This window comes from Callorhinchus milii, unplaced genomic scaffold, assembly GCF_018977255.1.
Source record: "Callorhinchus milii isolate IMCB2004 unplaced genomic scaffold, IMCB_Cmil_1.0 Scaffold24, whole genome shotgun sequence".
In the NCBI taxonomy this organism is placed as follows: domain Eukaryota; kingdom Metazoa; phylum Chordata; class Chondrichthyes; order Chimaeriformes; family Callorhinchidae; genus Callorhinchus; species Callorhinchus milii.
This window is the reverse complement of record NW_024704765.1, coordinates 5730527-5753545: the sequence shown is the minus strand read 5'-3', so window position 1 is coordinate 5753545 and position 23019 is coordinate 5730527. Positions and strand designations below refer to the sequence as shown.

The 23019-nt window shown below is 50.6% G+C and overlaps 3 protein-coding genes across 3 annotated transcripts; 1 reads left to right on the top strand and 2 right to left on the bottom strand.

Moving 5' to 3' along the window:
* Positions 1-2459: 2459 nt before the first annotated feature.
* On the bottom strand, positions 2460-5546 carry agmat (agmatine ureohydrolase (agmatinase); the record flags this gene model as incomplete). The annotated part of the gene is given in 7 exon segments (NM_001292816.1): positions 2460-2637; positions 2989-3073; positions 3427-3606; positions 3798-3993; positions 4471-4519; positions 4885-5087; positions 5386-5546. Coding segments are annotated over 7 exon segments (933 nt in total). The 3' UTR covers positions 2460-2563.
* Positions 5547-8169: 2623 nt separating this feature from the next.
* pink1 (PTEN induced kinase 1) lies at positions 8170-14155 on the bottom strand. The gene is given in 9 exon segments (XM_042343795.1): positions 8170-9411; positions 9734-9970; positions 10264-10391; positions 11019-11182; positions 11468-11579; positions 11582-11649; positions 11897-12000; positions 12564-13220; positions 13823-14155. Coding segments are annotated over 9 exon segments (2064 nt in total). The 3' UTR covers positions 8170-9150.
* A 1312-nt stretch (positions 14156-15467) lies between these two features.
* Positions 15468-22537, top strand: slc66a1 (solute carrier family 66 member 1). The gene is made up of 8 exons (XM_042343680.1): positions 15468-15498; positions 16577-16792; positions 19061-19190; positions 19757-19844; positions 20468-20616; positions 21312-21401; positions 21850-22035; positions 22395-22537. The coding sequence occupies exons 2-8, from the start codon at positions 16608-16610 to the stop codon at positions 22470-22472; spliced, it is 906 nt and encodes a 301-aa protein (XP_042199614.1). The 5' UTR covers positions 15468-15498; positions 16577-16607; the 3' UTR covers positions 22473-22537.
* The last annotated feature ends 482 nt before the right edge of the window (positions 22538-23019 follow it).

The following is a 23019-nucleotide window of genomic DNA, read 5'->3' as shown; positions in this document are numbered from 1 at the left end:
TGAAGGCAGAGCAGAATAAAACGCCAACACTTTAACCCTTTATTTAGGAGAGAACGCACAGTTTGTGTTTGGTTGCCGTGTAACAGTATCGAGTGCAACTGACGTATCCGTGTATTTAACCTATTTATTAAATGTTAAACTTTTAGAATTACTTACCCGGCAATAGCTTGCTGTCGATCTGCACATCAGGAGATTAATCCCCCCCCACCCCCACCCTCCGTAAATCGCCCCCAGCTTTTCCTTGCATTCTACACGAGGTGGAAAATTGCGACCACTCATGACTGATTCAACGGGAAATCACATTGAAACGGTTCAGAATCACTATCGGGAGATTTCGGGGGGGGCGGCACGTTGATTTGCTGCTGGAGAGCTCGTGAAACTCTTTGGCTCTATCCTTGGGGCTGAGTGAGCAGAGGGGCTTGGAGTGAGCGAGCACTGCTGTAGTGGATACCGTTAACATGTGAGACTCCAGCCTCTGCTATCAGGAGCACAGAGGGCTTCAGGCCACATTGTGCTGTTGAGACAAAATGTGCTGTTCCTACCTGACCCCCAGACCCTAGTTACCAACCGATTTAATGTGATAATTATTGAACTCCGTCGTGTTAGGCATTAGACCTTTGTGAAAAGTTGCAAACCCCGTCCCTACCTTGTGACCACGAGCAAGAGATTTAATGTCACTGAAATGGACAGAGATGTCATTTCACTCCAGTGGTCGAGTTTCACTTGAAAAGCTGAATGAAGCAGTAAAGCAGTGCTGGCCCATACTTTTTTTTTAAAATCAATTCATCTCTTAAAAGTTGTTGTAAAAAAACGAATTCAAGTTTACCAGAATAGAATTAGTTTACAACACAGCTGTAGTTATTTATTAATGTTGTATAATTTATTGTTAACTTGGCTTTACAGCGCTGTGTCTGCAATAATTGTACGTATCGTTACTAGGAATGTCTCCCCAGATAGATGCCCGTCATATAAATATGCAACGTAAGTTTTTTTTTACAAAGAAGTGAATAAAGGTTCTGTTCCTACAGACGTGTAACCCGAGAATCCAATTGAATTTCTCAAGCCTGTTTTTTAACCAGAATATTAAATCGGTGATTCCCGAGATCAGAGATTCTGAGACATTTTTTCGCTACGTTTTGTGCTTCAGAAATTAAGATGGCAACTCGCACTCCAATGGCACCTCTCGTGTAGGATGAACGTCTCCCAAGTGCTGATGAGCAGGGAACTTAAGGATGTTTTACCAAAGGATCAAAGAGCGTGTTTATTAAAAAGACGGATTAGCTAATAAACCAGGTAAGCCATGGTTTAGGGCCCGAGGTTTGAGGGGCCCCAGTTATTGTTGACAACTACTTCCCGGCTGTGCCCCGCTTCCCTCCCCGCGCAGTCTCATTTGAGGCGCGGAGAGAGAGAGAGGTGCAGCAGGAGAGCAGGAGCCATGTCTGGCAGCAAAACATCTTAGTGCCATTCGTACGTTCTTAACACAACCGGTAATAAATAGTTCTGTGAAGGTTACCCTTGTTCTGAAAAGTGAGTCGTCAAAAACTCACTCAAATAATAATCCTTCATTTGATATAGCGCCTTATCATGTCTTTATTGATGGCTGTGACCTGGGAGCTGTAATATCTAACCTACGCAACTGAACAAAGTATCCGAGGCTGATTGAAGCTGAACAGTCGGTTGGAATAAAATGAGTGAAGAGCGGTGAGCAAAGCTATTTCCACTCTACCCATAGTCCAAGAAGCCAGATTAATATTTGATGGATCAAGATTTGGTTTGGCTCCAGTCCAAATGTTCATCACAAGAAGAATTAAAGGGGATGTTAAAAAAAATGGATGTGCTTTTATTTGGGGTCAGCCACGTGTCTGACACGTGTGGAAACCCATCACCGTTGCTTAGGAGTCTCCAAACCCAACTGAGAATTCCAAGCATCTCACCTACACATGGAAATCCCAGAGCTATTTATTGAACAAAGTCAGAGCAGGTTGAGAAGGGAAATGAGAAGATTGTTGTCCTCGAGGTTCTTTGGTTACAAGGTGAATAAGCAGACAAGACAAAGACCATGGTTTGCTTTGTAGAAAATTATTTTTATTCAGCACAGACTTATGGAGGGCAGGACAGAAAAATGCTGTACATGACCAGTTTCTTGAGAGGTGTCCGGGCAGAACTGTCGGGGCTTTGGGACATCCTCCCGATGTGGAAGGCGCTGTATAAGTGTAAGTAGTACTACAAATCCTGTACTTTGTGTGTTGTTCCCTTTTGCCCTCTCTTGGCTCTCCAGTCAACAGCTCGAAGCCACACCGCCTCTTGAGAAGTTTGACGATTTGATGGAGGGCTGAATGGAACGCGAGGATTATTATATCACAGCTTCCAATCATCACCCTTGAATTTCCGCTGAATCCAGAATCCTCGATTCTAAAGACATTTTTTCATTATTTTTTTCCGTTTTTTTTTTTTATTCGTGGTCGAGGCCAGAGCTGACGGGATTTGGTTCAGAGCGATCAGGTTGCTCTACCTTTCAGTAAACGTGGGATTCACGCTCTGACAGTGTGGGCCCCTGGAGTGTTCACGCGTACTTAACGTTGGGCAACACGCACAGCATCTCGAACAGGAGGTTGGCGGCTGTCAGAGCAGTGTTACCTGAGAGAGAAACAGAAAGGACTTAAAACAGAAAGGACTCACAGACTCCAGCTGCTGCGCAGTATCTACCCAAGTGGCCTTTGGTGCGAGCTGTTTAACAGTACCTTTCGGGACCCTTTGGCCTCAAAGCGACAGCGACACTTTAAATGGTGGCAGAGAGTGGGAGCCGAGCCCGAAAAAAACAGCACACCGTTACTCCCACCCTGGCCCCCCACCCCCGCCCAGTGATTACCAACACCAATCGCCCCCAGGTTCAGGATGGTCCCGGGGCAAAACCCCATCTCTCTTCACGACGCCCGCCCTGTCCTCCACGGCGGCCAAACCCCAAATAAACCAGCGACGTTCACCCACCTGTGGTGTCGTACTGTGGCGCCACCTCCACCAGGTCACAGCCGACAACCTTCATCCCCCGACAGCCACGGATGATTTCCAAAGCCTGTGATGAGCAAACAGTTTGGTGGGGGGGTGTCATGATCATTTTGGAGTTCCATTCTGAGTCCCTCCCTCCCTCCCTGCCACACTCCCTTCCTGACTACCCCTCTCTATCCCTCGCCCAGCCCGAGGCCCACCTCTTTCACCGTGCTTTCAGTTCATCCCCACGGCCTGATGAGTCGCTGTGATGAAGCCAGTTCCTTGCTATCAGCTGCCGCCTTTCGCCCAGAAAATACTCAGTCACTACACTTTGCAATGTATCCTGTGAAGCGCTTTGAGATGTCTCGATGAGGCGCTGTATCAATGCTAGGATTATTATTATTACTAACATTATTACTGCCCGTCAGTGAGGGTTACCTGGCTGGGATACAGGCCGGCGATCTCTGGGGTTCCTGTCCCGGGAGCGAAGGCCGGGTCAATGCCGTCGATATCGAAGCTGATGTACATGGGACCGTCTCCCATCTGCTGCTTCACCTCCTCCATGAGAGGAACCAGGGAGCGGAGCCAACACTCCTGAGCAGTCACAACTCGAAAACCCTGTGAGGTGGACAACAACAACAACTTGTGTTTGTTTGTATCGCGGCTCCTGGTGGGGCAGCGTCTCCGAGCGCTTAACAGGACTTGTCGGACAAGCCTATTTTAAGAGCTGGCGCAGGCACGACGGGCTGAATTGCCTCCTCCCGTGCTGTAGGATCCTCTACTACGATCGTAATAAAAAGAGGACAAACCTGCTCTCTGCTCCAGGCGTAACCCTCGGGATCGTACGTGGAGCCGCGGAGTCCGATCTGCGCCACCCGCTTGCAGTCCAGCAGCCCTTCCTCCACAGCGCGCCTGAACGGGGTCCCGTGGCCGATCTTCGATCCCAGCATCGTGTCTGCCGTGTCAGCGTGAGCGTCCACGTGTACCAGCCCCATCGGCCCGTACCTGTCACAGGAAAGCCACGCCGTTAGGTCAGCTTTGGCCGCCTCCGACTGTTTGGTTTGAAGACTCAGTAAACACAGTAATAATAATCATCCTCGCATTTGACACAGCGCCTTATCACGTCTCAAACCGCTTCAGAGAATGGTCTGTAAAGGGAATTGACTGCATATTTTGTGGACAAAACGTGGCAGCCAATCGCGCACAGAAAGCATCCCCACAAACAGTCGTGGGTTGAGGAACCAAATTTTGTCTTATATTGAAGTGATGGGTTTCCGTATGTGTCTCAGACACCTGGCTGCGGACTGGAAAAGAAGCCTCCCATCATCTTTAGTGAGTCTTCAGCCTTTCTGCCCCCACACCCACAGTCCCTTGGCCTCCCCCCTCCCTTGCCTCCTTCAAGATCCTCTTTCGAATGGGCCTTTGGTAAGCTTCCTATCCTATCTAAAATAACAAAGGTATCTGTCTTACACACATACTCACTTCTCTGCCATTGCCTGCAGGATGGGGTAGGTTATGGTGTGATCACCACCTGGAGACCAGAGGCACGAGAGAGAAAACCGTGGTGATTAGAGTGCACCGGGACAGTAATAATAATAGTAATAATCCTTACATTTGATACAGTGTTTTTGTGGTGGGGGGAAGTGTTGTGGTGGTGGGGGGGGGAGCGGGGGTTAGAGCGGGTGTTGTGTGAGGATGAGATCAGAGAGGCTAAAGGGCCTTCATCCAAATCAATTGTGTAATCATGTGAACAACATGTAAGATTACCTCCACGTTGGAGGGGGGGGGGGGTCAGGGCCTGAAATGTAATGAGACCACATAAAGCCCAGGTACCGCAGGGGTGGGGGGGAGTGGAGGTGCATATCTGCCCTGTTCTCAGATGGCTTGTGTACGTACCCATGGTGAGTGGGACGCAGCCTGTTGAGACGACCTTCTTGAAATACGCTCGGATCCGGTCACAGCTGTCCTTTAGGTCAAAGACGTTCACGTTAACATCACCGATGTCGGCCACCATCAAAGATTCAAAGGGAGAGGCTCCTGTGCCCCCATTGTAAGCTCTCACCATCACAGACTCTCCTCTAATGTGACGAGGACCGAACCTAGATCCAAACCCAAACCATTGTTGTAGCAATAATAATAATAATAATGATAATAAGCCGTAACGCTAAAACAACAGCAGCAACTTGCATTTGTAGAGCGCGCTTCACACAGGCTGGCCTCTCACAGGGTCTCGTATTTTACAGGTAATTACAGGCTCGGAGGGGAGAGTGCTCAACAGTCACCCTCTGCCCACCTCCAGGGCTTCGCCACCAACTTAGCCCCCAGCCCAGCCCAGTCCAGCCGTCCTGAGAATCTCTTTGCGAGTGACCTTCTGATCCCAGCCGCTGTGTTGCTCACCTGGCTCCCGGACGGTTGCTGGTGCCGATGTCCAGCGGGATGCCGAGGAATGCCGCGTCCAGTCCCTGGGGGGAGTCCTGCACCGGGAGCTTCATCATGGAGCAGATTCCCACCGGCCTGGCCACTTCCTGGGCCCTCTTGGGCATGTTGAAGCGGGAGGAGGAGGCTGCTCGCTGAGGCAGGGAGAGGGGCAGGTCCCGGAGAGGTCCCGACTTCAGCAGCGACCCAGAATAGCGCAGGAGCAGTCTCGCCATGTCTACTGAGGATAGAACAACAACGTGGGTCACGCTGTCAGCTGCTGCGAGCGGGAGGTTGTGCAAATTGGAGTTCCACACCCACCCACCCCTCCACCCGGCACACACTCACGCCCTGCATCCCCCCCCCCACCCCACCCAGGAGTGTTAGATTCCAAATAGGGCTCTTACTGACATTCCAACATCGCCAGAAACACAGTCGGGCCTTGGCTGTATTTAGTCCTGTACGTAAGCAGCAGTGCATTGAGTTCATTTAAACGCTCCCCAATTTCCTGACTGAGAGGAACAGGAGAGTGACCTCCTCCTGACAGCTGCCCACGTCTTCTGTCACTTGAGCTTGATAAGTGCTCTTAAGCCCCCCCCCCCCCCACCCATACCTATGCAATCTTCTCCAGCCTTGCAATCCAGCCTCTATCCTTCACTTCTTGATTTTGATCTATTGCTTGCAAACCTATTCCCTTCGCTCCGCCATCCGTGACCGTACCTTCCGCTCCTCTCTGGAACCTCTTCTCGCCCTCTCACTGCTCTGAATCGCTTCAAAAACCTCCTAAACCATATTTATTTGACATATTTTGCTGCCGTTGGTCAAAATCCTCAATTCTGTAATTTTTCTTGCTTGGTGGTCACCACTCGATTTGTCAAGAGCTTTTCTTTAAACCACAAGAGAGATTTGGATGAAGAAGGCCATCCAGCTCGTTTGATCTCATCCTTCCAGACAGCATTGACCTGTTTCTTAAATGAGTTCCTCGTAACAGGAGTGAACAGTCAGTGACAGTGTAATTCCGTAACGAAATGAGGTTACCTGAGAGGCTAGAGAACCACGTGATGGCTTATAATAGACATGGAACTCTTACAGGGAAAGTGCCCTTACGTCTCCCCCCTCCCACACTTATTTTATTTAACTAAAGACTGAATAAATGGGGGAAGATATGTAGAAAGCTCCATTGTTTAAGGCTTATTCAAAATACCTTTGACCGCAATGCAACCACTATTAGCATTGGTTGTAAAATAATAACAATCCTTGTGTTTGATAGAGCGCCTTATCATGTCTTGGAGACGTATCAAAGCGCTTCACACGCTATACTGTAAAGTGATTTGACTGCATTGGGTGGGCGGAATGAGTTCAATGAGACTTCTCTAATGCAGCAAACCCTCAGAGCTAAGTCACAAGGCAGGTACTTCACCCCCCCACCACCCTCCACCCTCTCCAATCCCGACCCCAGCTCAGGTCCGAAACACTGTCCAGCACCTTGGGACATCCTCCCGACTTGAAATACACATATACACATGTAATTTTGTTGTTGTTGCTTTGAGACCTCATTAAAGATTTATATAATCTAATCACCATTAGGACTTTACTCCTAACATTGCCGTTGACTGTGTCAAACTAAAAGTCCTAATGGTCATTAGTTTATCTAGTTCGGCCTCCAGCACAAAAGGACTTTCATAGAGACTTACATCTATTTATCGGGAGCAACTAGCAAGAATAAAAAATACAACATAAGAAAGAAATTTGCATTTTTAAAGAGTTTTATGTGTCTAAACGTCACCTCAGGCGATTCTGCGAAGAGCTTTGAACTGTGAAGAGTTCTACTTGAAACCCTGTAAGTTTCAACTCGCTTCCTCTGTGTTTTTATTCTTTAGTTCTTTGGCAAAGTTTTGCAAAACTTTTTTTGGCTTCGTAAACTTTCACCATGGCACGTACCCACATCATTCAATGAAGGATGTGGAAAGGTTAGAAAACCCTGGATCATCCCGCATGTTAGTACATAAGAACATAAGAAATGCCGGGCGAAAAAAGACCAAGGTCCATCGAGGTCACCTTCCTGGTGGTCGCATGCACATATGTACTATGTCCCATAACGTTAATTCCTAAAACTATCTAATCTGTGTTTGTAAGAATCAACAATTCCTGCTTCAACCATCTCTCCATCGAGGGAGCCTGTTCTACACTATTTGCTCACTGAAATAGTGTTGATGTAGTTTCGTTCTGAATTTACCTGCCTTTCAATCGCAGGATGTACAGCAGTAGCAACGTAATTCAGTCACTTACCTGAAAGTCCTGAATTCTTCCTTTGCACTTGATTTGCTCTTTAAGCCACTCTGCGCTGTTCTCTGCACCTCTCAAGTTCGCTCGCTGGCTTTGTATTTGCTGTGTTGTGTGTGCTTTTAAAGTTTCTGAGAACGGAGTTTGCTCCTCCCTCCCACAATAAATACCCACCTTGCCCCAGACTGGAGGCAAAGCTGCTTGTTATTGCAACTGATGATAATCATTTATCTGGACTTTAACTCCAATGTTTGAACTGATTTTCCTGCTCTTTCCACTGCTTTCAATTGTTTAACAACTGAATTACCTGCTCTAACCAACCATGCATCAAAGCTTTCCAATATAAACAAACAGAATTCAGTGAATGTGTGCTGGGAACTGTTCTTGAGGTTTATATCAAATCAGTATCTATGCATTTGATTGTGGTGGTAAAACTGTGACCTTCTCACAGAACAGGCAAAAGAGGCGAGGATTCAAACCAGCAATGCTCAAAATCGCTCTAAATTTATTTAAATTATATTAACAGAGGCAGCCAAACTGAAAACTTTCGTAACTATTCCAAGTCCACAATATGCAATAAGAAGAATAATAAGAACCACATTCTGGTTAGATTTAACAAAGTTATATGAAGAAACAGACCATTGTGCACTGTGTGTTTTCCCAAAGGAGCCAATCTAATCTCCTACTTGCTCCCCCAAACCCTTTAACATTCCCCCTTCAACCACACATTACATTTACACAGCGTCTTTCACGTTGGGAGGATGTCCCATGGCGCTGGACAGTCAGGGATTTGGATCCAAGCTGGTGTAAATCCCTGACTGTCACAGCAACCCTTACAGCGTGGCTCAGACACGCTGCTAGCTTGAACTCCTAACCTTGAATTTACTTTAAAGTGCGCATGCGACCAAGCCTCATGTTTAGTTACGTGCTGCCAAAACACTTGTGTGCCAACGACTCACTATCACTTTCTAAGCGAAGAAATTCTCCAAAACATCTTTCCATCCTTGGCTGTTTCACTGCTCCACTGTGTGCAATTAGCGAGACAAGACAGAACCTGCATTTTTATAGCATCTTATCACGTCAAAATCTCTCGAAGCGCTTTCCGGTGCTCCACCTGTTTGAAAGACGCTACATAAATGCAAGTTGTTGTTATAGTAATACTCTTATATGCTCTGTTCATTTGCAGGTAAGTGCAACAACTAATTTATTATGTCTGTTACATTTGCCTACAATACCTACATTTGTTAGTAATGACTGAAGTGCTTTGAGACTTGACGTCAATGGAGCGAGGAACAATGCAAGTTATTTCTTTGTCTCCTGCTGCTGCTGCTGTTTAAGCTCCGACTCCACACTTCAGTATTTGAGAGTAAGTTTAAAAGTGCGATGTTTCAGATTCAGACCCACTACAATAGCTGCAAGGTTATCCTACAAATCTCGGATTATTAACTAACCCCCGCGCTGCGGTTACTGGCTGCGGTTTCCGCACAGCAGCAGCAGCTCCATCGCCTCATCCATCTCCTCGAAGCTGAGATTCGCCAAGAAACATCTCCTCAGTTCGGTCTCCACCGGGCTGTCGCGGTTCCTCCCGACTTGCAGAAAGGTGAGCAGAGTTTGGCAGCGGAGCCAGGACAACATCTGTTCCAGGCTGCTCGGAGCAGGGGTCAGTAGCTCGGCCCCCCACAGGTGCAAGTGTAGCATGTTAGCAGCAACTCGAGCCGTCGGCCGCTTAAAGATCAAATGAAACTCCCGTTAGTTCTTCAGGTTAGCTTTGTGCTCCCCATTCTCTCCTCTCCTGAAGGCCACGGTACAGGCTGGGGCACACCCCGAGTGCCAACTGGACATTCACGACAACAATAACACAGGACATTTACACGGAGTCTTTCACGTCACAAGGACGTCCCAAGGCAATGGGCAGTCAGGGATTTGGACCCGAGCTGGGGGTTGGGATCTGGAGGTTTGGAGGGCAGGGAGGGTGGAGGTAGGCGGGTGGCCGAAGTCACTGTGAGAAGCTGTTGTGGCCGATGGTTTTCTAGCTACTGTAACTCACCTTCTTGGGGTCTCTACGGAGCAGGAGTGTGATCACAAACTGCACATGGTGGGGAGTGCAGTCGGGCAGGGCTGGCAACTGAGTCTCCTGGTAGTGCCTGCTCTCCAGATGCCCTCCTCCTTGTCTGTAGAAGGGGTTGGGCAGCCCTAGGATCTCATGGGCCAAAGCCCCCACGGACCAGGCGTCCGACTTACTGTAGTTGATGGACCTGCCGGGGCCAGGGTTGGCTGCAGACACCTGAAACACACACCAACAAATCCCCTCAGTACGTGACAGAGACAGATCAAAGCAAGTCTCAGACAATATATTCACTTCGTTCCTAATTAATGTCAGTCTGTGAGTTTCTCGTGACTCGGTCAGTATAAATGTAAACTGCTGTTTCTCTCTCTCTCTCTCTCTCGTTCATCAGTTACACACACGTACATAAATTGATGGAATTATTTATGTGGGGGCAACTCCTGCAAGAAACAGAAACTATTGAGAAGCACAATAGTGTTTATTTTATTGTTTGGTATTTAATAAGCACTTGCCTCTGGAGCCATCAAGCAGCCATTTCCTCCCCGGTCGATATACATGTTGGTAAAAGGAAGCTTCATTCCCAGCCTCTCATCTGCCAGGCAGCAGCCAAAGTCTGTGATCACCAACCGAGGGCACCCCACTTGTAATCCACCAGAGTCGAGTGAAGAGAGGAGAGCAATTCAAATTGTTACACGGAGAAGGAAAGCAAAAATTGATTACCCCTGAAATTATTCAATTCTGTTTAATCCACGTAAACTTCTTCACACACAGGGCGGTGGGAATGTGGGACTCACTCGCCCTACAGGCCTCCACTATCTGAAAGAAGAGAATTCCTCCCCACTCCCTGGCCAACAACCTTCCAGACAACATTGGTCTATCACCTCAAGGCTGTGTATGGGACCTTGCTCTGCGCAAAACAGCTGCTGCATTGGTCCACAAAAAACAGTCACCACACCTACGTTATTACTGTAAAGCACTTTGAGAGATTTCGAAGTTCTAGGTGTTATAAAAGTGCAAGTGAGAAACAGAATTTTACAGCACAGAAGACAGAAGCCTGCTTAAGCTGCCTCCGCACCTCAGTATTTTGAGGTTGTCTGCGAGAGGTAACCATTAATCCCATTTGCCAGGTCTTCCCCCAAATTATTAGCTTTAATATGGTCTCCAGAAGAACATTGGTATCTTGTCTTTCCTACAGCTGTGAAAGTGTCTGCCCATATATGTACTGTATATAAGGATAACCTGATTTTTCCCCTCTTGCTTCAATTACCTGAATCAAACTCCACGAGGATGTTATCCGATTTGAGGTCTCTGTGTGCGATGCCTTGCTGAACCAGATGGTCCACTCCCTCCAGTAACTGCAGGATCATCAGTGTGGCCCAGCGACTACTGGGGGCAGAGATGCTCAGGTACTGCCGCAAGGTGCAGGGATAGCTTGGTGCACAAAGCACAAAGGCGTTAGATCTCTCATCAATTCGGTGCTGGAAACCCCCCCCCACCAGCCATTTTAAAACAGAGTTGCACCTAGATGGGAAAATTGCCTCAGGAGTCAAACTCGCAGAGAGTTGGAGAAGCAAAGACATCAAACAATGAAGCCAGGGCCAATAGTACAGACATCCATGGTAAGAGTGCAGACAAGATAACATAGATAATTCTTCAACCTGCATTTCCTGAAGAAACAGCAGACCTCGTAGGTGTGGAATAAGCCCAAACACTTACTTCTTCATCACCAGGAAGAGAGTGCGGTTGCGTCCGATCCCTCTGGGATTAATTCTGGACGGCAGGACATCGGGATACTCTACCCAGGCTCCAGGCAAGAGAGGAACGTTGCTGTGAATGCTCGAATGACCTGGATAATGTTTGGGTGCGGTTTCATCTTCTTTCTTTTACGGATGTCTGAGCTGATCAACACAAACACAAGAGATTAGGCCACAAACGACGCTGCAGGAGAAACTTCACAGCCACAGTCTGTCCATCTTTCGTGGATCTGCCAATGCCAGATTTTTCACTGGAACAGAGAAGAGACTAAAAAAAAGTGTCTTGATTTCTCCCCTTCCCCTATTAGATAAGACAAAATGTCACCAATAAATCAGTGCAGAGTGAATCCGCCACAGTCTGTAGATAACTAGGAAGCAGAGCATGACTAACCCGGTAGAAGCAGATTTTCCAAACACACCGGTTAAGGCGCTGGGAGTGGCTGGGACCAGCTCCTGGGCCATTGTCCTCAGAATGGCATCACAGGATGAGTCTGCCTGTAAAGGAACAGTGAACAGATCTCAAGCAACATAAAATGCCGGGGCTTTGCATTGTATTTGTTATCAAAGGCAGTGATTGTGTATTCACAGGAAAGTGGCAGCCAATTTACACACAAGGTTCCACAAACAGCCATGAGATGAATCTATCTTATCTACTGGGAGGCCAACACTGGGAGAAACTCCTTGTTTTTTTCCCCAATAGTGTCACAGGATCTTTAGTGTCAGCAGGATCTTGGTTTAATCTCTCGTATCGCAGCAACAATGTGGTGCTTTCCCCAAGAGCAGGTTAGGACGATGTTGAAACATCGTCCTAACCTGCAAGCTCGAAGTCCTGAGGCGGGGGCTTGAACCTACAGCCTTCTGACCCCAGAGATTAACGCAAGACAAACGAACCAAGCTAACCCCTCGCTTTCTGGAACGAGCCATTCCACAATGATCACTCCCTGCCAGAAGAACGTCAATCCTATCCTGTTTCGCTCTCAACACGAGGGTCCCTGTCCCTCCAGGTAAAACCAACCCCAATAATTCAACCAAGAGCCGCTGGACTGGGAGTGACTTACGGTTAAGTTCCAAAGCATCTTCACCGCCAGTGGGTAGCAGGTACTTTGCTTCAGTTCACTTTGTGGTTGAGTTGGTGCCGTTTCTCCTTGCAGACGACTCGATCTATCCCGTGCCACACTCTCACCCTCTCCTGCTCCGGAGTCTCCCCGTGCCGGGCTCCCACCCTCTACTGCTCGGGAGTCTCCCCGTGCCGGGCTCCCACCCTCTCCTGCTCGGGAGTCTCCCCGTGCCGGGCTCCCACCTTCTCCTGCTCGGGAGTCTCCCCGTGCCGGGCTCCCATCCTCTACTGCTTGGGAGTCTCCCCGTGCCGGGCTCCCACCTTCTACTGCTCGGGAGTCTCCCCGTGCCGGGCTCCCACCCTCTACTGCTCGGGAGTCTCCCCGTGCCGGGCTCCCACCCTCTCCTGCTCCGGAGTCTCCCCGTGCCGGGCTCCCACCCTCTACTGCTCGGGAGTCTCCCCGTGCCGGGCTCCCACCCTCCCCGGCCCCGGTTCTCCCGTGCGGCAGGTGGCCTGCCCCGGGGATGGCGGCCTCGTACACGGCGGCGTTGCAGCCCTTCCCGATGTGCTTCCCGATGAGGTAATCCTCCAGCCGGTAGCCGTGCGCCCGCAAGCCGCGGAAGTCTTGGTATTTCTTTTTTTGGGCGTTAAACAGCAACTGGAGAAGTGGGGGTGGGGGGGGGGTAGTTCGGGGTTGGGGGAGAAAGCGGGCGTTGGGGAGGGGGTTGGGGGTAGAGAGAAAGAGCGAGGGGTTAATCCCGGTAAACACAGACAGAAAGGGATTTTAACGGTCAAGGGTGAGTTTCGGATTAACCCCCGCCCCGCCCCGCGGGCTCGTCAGGGAATCAACCCCGGGGGGAGGGGGGTTTCGGGGCGCAGCAGGAGGGGGGCCATTCGGGGCCGCGGCGGGTGGGCGTCGGGGTCGGGAGAGCGCACCCCCACCACCCCCCCGCCCCCGCCCGAGGGGGCTGGACCGTCAACGTTCCCGCCCGGACGTCCCGGGAAAAAGCGCTTGGCAGTCGAGTGTAGTGACTGTGCGTGTGCACGCGGAGGCCGGCAGCCCCATCGCCCCCAGCGACCGACGTCCCCACAAACTGTCGCAGGTCGGGGGGGGGGGGGGGAGTGACCCCCAATTATTATTATTTATTGAGGGGGAATTAATTGCCTGTGACCCCTGACCCCGGGGCCGTGTCCCGTCCCCCCAGGGCGGTGTCCCCCCGGGGCCGTGTCCCCCCCCCCCCGGGGCCCGGCTCCTCTTACCCGGACCTCCTCACACGCCGCCGCCCGGCTGCCCGCCTCCTCCTCCACCCGCCGCCGCTGCTCCACCAGCCCGAGGCCCAGGCCGAAGGCCAGCAGGAGGCCGCGGCCTCCCCCCCGCAACCGGGCGGCCAGGCCGGTCACCGACACCCGGTAATAGCGGTACCGGGAGCGGGGCGGGTCGCGGGCTCCCCCCGGGGCCCGCACACACGGCCCCGGCACCGGCAGCCGCGGGGCCCGGAAGCCCGGCCGGAGCCGCAGCCCGAGGTACAGCAGCCGCCGCAGCAGCAACATGGCGGCCAGTGGGCGGGGCCGCAGCGAGCGGCGGGTCACCATAGCAACCGCCCGGGCCGCGTCATCAGCTTCACCGTCACCATCAGCTTCATCATCATCATCACCATCAGTTCATCACCATCTTCACCATCACCATCAGCTTCATCATCATCATCATCACCATCAGTTCATCACCATCTTCACCATCACCTTCATCACCATCATCATCTTCACCATCACCTTCATCACCATCACCATCAGCTTCATCATCACCATCATCACCATCAGCTTCATCATCACCATCACCATCAGTTCATCACCATCTTCACCATCACCATCAGCTTCATCATCATCACCATCAGCTTCATCATCATCATCATCACCATCAGCTTCATCATCATCATCACCATCAGTTCATCACCATCTTCACCATCACCATCAGCTTCATCATCACCATCACCATCAGCTTCACCATCACCATCACCATCAGTTCATCACCATCTTCACCATCACCATCAGCTTCATCACCATCAGCTTCATCATCATCATCGTCACCATCAGTTCATCACCATCATCACCATAAGCTTCATCATCATCACCATCAGCTTCATCATCTCCACCATCACCATCAGCTTCATCATCATCATCACCATCAGCTTCATCATCACCATCACCATCACATCTATAATATAATATATTACAGTAATGATCCTGGCAGTCGGTGCAGACCCTCATCACGTCGTCGAGACGTCTCAAAAGCGCTTCACGGGACACACACACACACATCAAGTGTAGTGACTGTGTGTGTTTTGGGGGCCGCGTCCCCACGAACAGCCGTGGGTTGAAGTGACCGAATGATTTTTTTTTTGAAGGGATTATTACTCCCCCTCCCCGGCTCGGGGGTCAGACTCCGGCCCCGTCACACCCCCGCCCCACCCCCGGGACCCTACCCCTGGGGGGTGGGGGTGCTGTGTTGTTGTGGTTCGAACACGGGGCGAGGGCGGGTAATGGGGGGGGGGGGGGGGCTGCGGTCCACGGTCGAGGCGCACATCAGCCATGATCTACCGGCACAGGCTGGAGGGGCTGAATGGCCTCCTCCTGGCTGTCCCTGTGTCAGGGTGTGGCTGTGGTCACGTGGCCGGGCTGTGAGGAGGGGGCGGGGCAGTGATGAGGTCACAGCGATCAGCTGGAGAGTCATGTGACCCACTCACTTCCTGGTGCCATCCCCACAGAACACAGACACACTGGGGCTCTCCCCCTCTCTCTCCCCCTCACTCTCCCTCCTCCCCTCTCCCCTTCCCTCCCTCCCTCTCTCTCTCTCTCTCTCTCTCACTCCCTCCCTCCCTCAGCTGCTGCTGCTGCTGCTCAGCTAAAGTGTTTCCTTTTCAAACTTAAGTTACTCAATGGTAAAGTCTTATTATAATAACGGAGTGGGGTTGATCAGGGCTGTGGGGAGGGAGTGGGGGAGTGGGGTTGATCAGGGCTGTGGGGAGGGAGTGGGGGAGTGGGGTTGATCAGGGCTGTGGGGAGGGAGTGGGGGAGTGGGGTTGATCAGGGCTATGGGGAGGGAGTGGGGTTGATCAGGACTGTGGGGAGAGAGCGGGGGAGTGGGGATGATCAGGGCTATGGGGGGGGGGGAGTGAGGTTGATCAGGGCTCTGGGGAGGGAGTGGGGTTGATCAGGACTGTGGGGAGAGAGCGGGGGAGTGGGGATAATCAGGGCTGTGGGGAGCGAGTGGGGGAAGTGGGGTTGATCAGGGCTGTGGGGAGAGAGTGGGGAATGGTATTGATTAGGGCTTCGGGGAGGGAGCGGGGAGTGAGGTTGATCAGGGCTGTGGGGAGAGAGCGGGGGAGTGGGGTTGATCAGGGCTGTGGGGAGAGAATGGGGGAGTGGGGTTGATCAGGGCTGTGGGGAGAGAGCGGGGGAGTGGGGTTGATCAGGGCTATGGGGAGGGAGTGGGGTTGATCAGGACTGGGGAGAGAGCGGGGGAGTGGGGTTGATCAGGGCTATGGAGAGAGAGAGCAGGGGGAGTGGGGATGATCAGGGCTATGGGTGGGGGGGGGGAGTGGGGATGATCAGGGCTATGGGGAGCGAGCGGGGGGAGTGTGGTTGATCAGGGCTATGGGGAGAGCGCGGGGGGAGTGGGGTTGATCAGGGCTATGGAGAGAGCGCGGGGGAGTGGGGTTGATCAGGGCTATGGGGAGAGCGCGGGGGGAGTGGGGTTGATCAGGGCTATGGGGAGAGAGTGGGGGGAGTGTGGTTAATCAGGGCTATGGGGAGAGAGTGGGGGGAGTGGGGTTGATCAGGGCTGTGGGATAAGTCACTTTATATAAAGCGATGTTGCCACAGTTTTGCGGACAATCTTTTGATGACTGGATGATTTGGGGAAGTGTGAAAGCAGCACAATTTGTCGACGTGATTTTCCATGAAAGCCTATTCCTTATCGGTTTCTGTCACACGTTTTGTTTTGCTCTTTCTCACCAGCGTGCCCCTGGTACCGATCGCAGGGTGAATCATGCCTGGGAGCCGGCTCACCCGCAGTTCTGCCTTCTCGTTACACGGAAACTTCACCGTGGATTGCCCAAACGGCTCCTGGCTCATCTGGGATGCTTTCCACGAGTGTGCTGAAGATAGCAGGGATCTAGCCAGCGTTGCCCTGGGTTTGATCTCCATCATTTTCTTCATGATCTCTTCTTTACCGTGAGTGCAAGTATTCGTGGAGTTCTGCCGTGTTTTAGTTGGTACGCTCGGTCGTAAGTGAGAGGACCCGGGCTGGGCGACACCTTACTATGGGGAGAGAGCAGGGGATTACTCAATCAGTCTCTGTTTTTCCTAGCAGTAAGTAAGGAACCAGGTTATTAGCCGATTGCTGGATTGCTTTCTGGGGGTAGTAATGCCTTTTGAAAAACAATTTTAGTTACTCAATCCATGTCTGTTTGTGGGACCTGTTGTGTGCAGTTAGATGCTGTGTTTCCGTGCTCAGCACCTAAGTGAGAAGAGGTCTGATAATAAATAATAATCCTTGTTTTTGATGCAGGGTCTTATTTCGTTAACGAAACGTCTCAAAGTGTGTCACAGGATTTTACTGTAAAATGTGAACGCAGCAGCCAATTTACTGATGTTCCACAATGTTCCACAAACTGGTTTATGTGGAAGTTTCATAGTCAGGACACTGGAAGGAAACTCTTCCCTTTTTGAATAGTGCAGCGGGATGTTCACATGAACAGTCAGACAGGAACTTGGTTTAATGTCTCACCTCAAGGAAAACACATCCGACAATACAGAAGAACTGTTCATCTGTATGACGGTTCATCAGAAAAAATATCCCCCCCCCCCCGTAAAGTGCAAACCTGTAATTACAAATCACTGCACAGAAACAGCCCATTTGGCTCATCGATGTTCTGCTTGTGTTTCTCTCCACATGAGCCAAACTAGGCTGATCCTTCTGTTCCTTTGTAATACTCCTCCACTTCAAGGATTTACCCTTTCAAACAATTGCTCCAACGAGTGGTTGTGGCAGAGAATTCTGCATCCCACTCCCCTCCGTGTGAAGAATGGTTTCACTAACAGCCTCTGGAGGCAGTGGGTTCCACTCTGCTCCGGGCTGCAGACATGGGACAAAATGCTGATGTGTTCAGAATTTCCTCAGTAAACAGCTCTTTGTGTGAATTGCTTCACATTTCTGCTTCACGTTTCTGACTCACTGCAGCTACAGTTGTGTAACAGGGTGAGATGTACATATTCAGCAGCATCTCTCTAAATGGTCCAGTCAGAGAAATTCTTGCCTGATGGGACATCTTGATGTTACTGTGACATTAATGTGGTGAAATGGTGGCTTCTTCTTCTAAATGTCGCCGGGATACATAATAATAATAATCCTGGCATTTGATACAGCGCCTTATCACATCTTCGAGACGACTCAAAGCGCTTCACAGAATAGACTGTAAAGTGAATTGACTGCATTTTGTGGGTAAAACTGGTAGCCAATTGCGCACAGCAGCGTCCTACAAACAGTCGTGATCGAGTAACCAAATTATTACTTACTTATCATTTTATTTTTTTTGAAGGGATTATTGCCCCCGGAGAAGCGAGGGTAATAATCATAGAGTGAGAACGGCAAGTGACGGGAACAGATCATTTGATTGCTCCTATTTAGCATCTACTTCCCATTTAATTCTGGTTTCACGAGATTAGTCTGCCCTTGTCTGTCCTCATGACTGAAGTTTGTAGCTTTTCCCTTCCTCTTCCTGCCTTGCATTTAAGTAAACCGCATTTACTGAAAACCTGATGACTGTGCATCTACGTGACCTGTTGCCCTGCATAGAGATTTGTTTGGTTAAAGCAATTTGCATCTTTATACAAAATACTTCATGCAGGACTGTTTCTCGGAGTGCTGCGAATCTGCGTTTAAGAAGTAAAACTAGGAGGTGTGTGTGTGTGTTCCATGGATAGGATAGAGTTTGCCAAGTGGGAAGTTAAAAGTCCTGATGGTGCGAGTTAATAATAATAATACTAATCCTTGCAATGGATACAGTGCCTTAACATGTCGTTGAGACGTCTCATAGCGCTTCACAGAATGTATTACAGAGTGGATTGACTGTATATTTTGTGACCGAAACCCGGTAGCTAAATGCGCACAACAGCGTTCCACGAACAGTCTTGTATTGAGTGACCCCATTTTTTTTTGAGGGATTATTACCCCCGGAAAAGTGATCTGCCAATCGACTATCAACTGGGTTCCTATGTACTGCTGGGTAAACAGAGCCGTGTGTGGAGTAAGGGATCTTGCGTAAGGTTTCGCCCTGCCCGTGAATCGAACCCAGGTCCTCTCGCTTGCGAGGCGAGAGCTCTAACCACTGAGCTACAGGACTGCGATGGGCAGAACGGCCTGTGTTTTTGTGCTGTGACACTCTAGCGCTCACTAAGATTTCAATGCCCTGTGATTAACTGAAGCCTCTGTTTGTTTAGCCAATATTACAGCTCCTATAAGACCGGAAATATGGACCAAGCTTTGTCGCTGTGGTTCCTGTTGGGTTGGCTGGGGGGCGACTCCTGCAATCTGATTGGTGCCTTCCTGTCTGACCAGCTTCCAATCCAGGTAAATCCGTCCATCATCATCATCATCATCATCATCATCATCAACAACAACAACAATAACAACCACGTAATTTATACATAGAGCCTGACATGTAGGACAAAACTCTTAAAGTGATTTGTAGTGACGTGTGGTGGATAGGGGGTTGAGGAGGGGCGGTCGAGGCAGAGTGAGAGACGTCAGAGAGTTGGGTAAAGTATCTGAAAACTCACCCGCCAATGGTTGGGGGTGGAGGAGGCAGAGGTTGGTGTAGCAATCCTTGAGCTAGCAAGGAGTGGTGTGGGAATGGCAGTGGGACTGTAGGCCATCACAGAGGGGTGGGAAAGGGGTGGGACACACACACACACACACACACAACTCAGCATAGACAGGGGCTGTGCTGGTTCATGACTCAGTGAGCAAAAAGATTGGGTCTTAATTGGAACAGATTTAATTACAGTTCGTTCCCACCCACCCTCACTCCCCCCTCCCCACCCCCACACACCCACCCACACACACGCACACACGCACACGCGCGTGCGTGTGGGAGAGACCAGCTCACAGCCTTGCTCCTGTTGATTCTCTTGCAGACGTACACCGCAATGTACTATGTCCTGGCAGACCTGGTGATGATTGGCATGTTCACGTATTACAAGATGAAGCACCGACACAGACATTGTGAGTGATGCTGTCCTGACACACACAGCTGCAGCTTCTACACAACTGTTCCCGTTCCCTCAGAGCGCCCTATACCCTATACTAACTGCTAACTACTCCCCTGACCTAAGAATGGTTGGCGTTGCCAATCTTCGTGTGACAATGTGGACAACACAAATCCAGGAGGGAAAGAGAAGTCTAATGCCTTCAGGACGGGAGGAGCGAAGGGGGAAACTTGTTTTGGAAACTAACTGGAGGAGTGAGCTAGTGGAGACAGTTTATTTTAATCCCCTCGGCCTCACCGCTCTGCTATTAGTGCAGGAACAGAACTAAAAAATATCAACCTTATTCCCTTTTAATTGTGATGGTCTCCTCCTCAATGACCTGGTGAACTGTGGGTGAAAATGTTTCAACTAATGTAAGATATTGATCACTTCCCCGCATTAATCCAGGGTTTCCCGCATTTTAACCTGGTGGGAAATCATTTTTCCCCAACGTGGGGGAAACAATAGGAAGCTGAAATCTGACATTTCTTGTGGACCGAGCCGTCGGTTCAAGTATTCCGTGTTTGTTTCGAAAACCCGCATGTTCGGTTGTGTCGCGAGGCTGGTCCAAGGGATAATCTACAACCTGTTTGTGTGCAGATGAAGGTCTGATCAATATCGCTGTGACGTTCACTATTCTGGGATCCATCTCCTTGATTCCTGGCGGCAAAGTGGACTCTGTGTGGCTGGACAGCCCCAAGGTGCTCAGGCGATCTCTCCTGGCCGTGGCTTCTCCCTCTGCCAACAAGGTCAGTGCTCACCTTACCACGGCCTCCGACTGATCCCAGACTCCCAATGGCCAGTGTACACTACACACACGCTACACACAACACACACGCTACACACTATACACTACACACATCCTACACACTACATACACGCTACACACTACACACACGCTACACACTACACACACGCTACACACCACACACACGCTACACATCACACACGCTACACATCACACACGCTACACACTACACACACGCTACACACACACTACACACATGGTCTGCAGGCCTTTAGGTGGGATGTTAAACCGAGGTCCCGTCTGCCTGTTCAGGTGGATGATAAAGATCCTCTGGCTGACAATCCCCCAAATAAAATTGGTCGCTCGCTCCATCGCTGTTTGTGGGACATTGGTTTGTGTGTATGTGCTTGTGTGTGTGCGCGTGTGTGTGCCTGTGTGTGTTTGTGTGTATGTGCCTGTGTGTGTGTGGGTCTCTGTGTGTGCGTGTGTGGGTGTGTATGTGCCTTCGTGCTTGCGCGTGTGTGGGGAGGTTGTTACTTATCGATTGTGTTGCCTGCCCCCCCCCAAACCCCCTGCCGGGCCTCCCCCCCCCAAACCCCCTGCCGGGCCCCCCCTCCCCTCACCATTGCCCACACTAGTTTGCCCTGTTCACTGTCTGTCTTCACGCTGTTGATGGATGAACCTTCTGACCCGCAGATTGACACCAAAAACATTTGTGGGTTGGCGATCGGCTCGATTTCCGCGGTTCTGTACCTGTCATCCAGGATTCCTCAGATCCTCACAAACGTAAGTTTCCGGGGGGGGGGAAGCTCTCCAGGGGGTGGGGGATGCTCTCCGGGTGAGGGGGGGGGGCGGTGGGGGGATGCTGGAGTAGTTTGGAAGGAAGCAGAGAAGGACGTCAGCAAACAGTTTTCTGCTTTTAATTCCTGTTTGTCTTGTTCTATAAAATCAACCAGGACAATAGTAACTTAGGGTTAGGGTCAATAACCCCCTCATAGGGGCAGAGGCCCCAGCGCTCGACAGCAGTTGGGGGTTTGACGGGGAGCTGGAACGGGAGGGGAGGTGACCCAAGGTACCGTCAAAGAAGAAAGTCAGCAGGTGGTGATTTGAAGAGACGGCTAGCGAGGTGGTGGGGGGGGGGGGGTGGGGGGCAAAGCATTCCAGAGACTTGGGGGAGGTGTTTTTTTGTCAAAAAAAATCTTTTGTGTTTTTTTAAAAACAAATGTGGTCTCAGTTTAAGCGGAAGTCGACAGAAGGCATCTCGTGTTTCCTCTTCGTCTGCGTCATCCTGGGCAACGCCACGTACGGAGTGAGCGTTCTGCTGATGAACCCGGACAGGGGCCAAGGCGAGGGCAGCTACATCCTGAACCACCTGCCCTGGCTACTCGGCAGCCTCGGCACCATGTCACTGGATCTGGTCGTATCCTTTTACTCAACAACAACAACGACAACAACTTGTATTTACACCGCACCATTCAAACGGGCTGGGGGGGGGGCGGAAGCGCTTGACACTGATGGGGTGGGGTGGGGGGTGCGGGGGGCGGGAGAGGGAGTTTCTTTAGCCTGGACATCAAACGGGAGAGACTCTTTTCAAATCGCGCCGAGGGGATCTTTAACATTCCACCTGCCATTTCTGTTTGGTTTGGTCTTGTTTGTGCGTTTGTTTGTATTTATTTGTTTGTGTGTGTGTTTGTTTGTTTGTTTGTTTGTTTGTTTGTGTGTTGGATCGCAGCGATTTTCTGACACAGTTTATGCTTTTCCTGAACGCAGTCGTTGCAGATAATCACTCAGTTTTTACAGTATCGGCCGAAGAGCTCCGAGGAACGAGAGACACTGATTGATTCGGGGGGAATGTGAGAAGCTCCCGCGCTGAGGTGTGGAGGGGCCCAGCTGTGCAGAGTCAGGAATTAGAAGACGGTCCTGTGAGGAGACTCTCCCCCTTCCGGCCCCCCCACCCCCCACCCCCACCCCCACCCCCGACAACCCCCAAACCACTGAGGAATCATGTTGTGTTCAGCAATCATTGCTTCTGCCATCAGCAACAGATGGCGTCTGACCAAAGACTTTTCACGGGGGGGTGGGGGGGGGATTCAGTCGCTGAAGTTTATTTTTGCTGTCTCGAACTTTTCTCAACATGAACAAAGTTTGAAACAGCAAAAATTCACTTGTGTGTGTGTGTGTGTGTGTCTCAGCGCTCGGAGACGCTGCCCTGTGTGGAGGGCGCTGTATAAGTGCAAGTTGTTGTTATAAATATATATATTTATACAATTTTACTGAATCGTTCACCGGGAAAGGGGAAGGGGGGGGCGAAGGGAGGGAAAGGGTGATGTCGCCAACACTATCTTGCCAGGCGGATCAGATGCACACTAACACCACTCTGTGCCAAAGCAGAATTTGTCGTGGA

Coding starts and splice junctions, on each gene's coding strand:
- slc66a1 (XM_042343680.1), top strand. CDS start 16,608: ATGCCTGGGAGCCGGCTCACCCGCAGTTCTGCCTTCTCGTTACACGGA. Junction 19,191..19,756: donor CTGACCAGCTTCCAATCCAG/GTAAATCCGTCC, acceptor ATTCTCTTGCAG/ACGTACACCGCAATGTACTA. Junction 19,845..20,467: donor GAAGCACCGACACAGACATT/GTGAGTGATGCT, acceptor GTTTGTGTGCAG/ATGAAGGTCTGATCAATATC.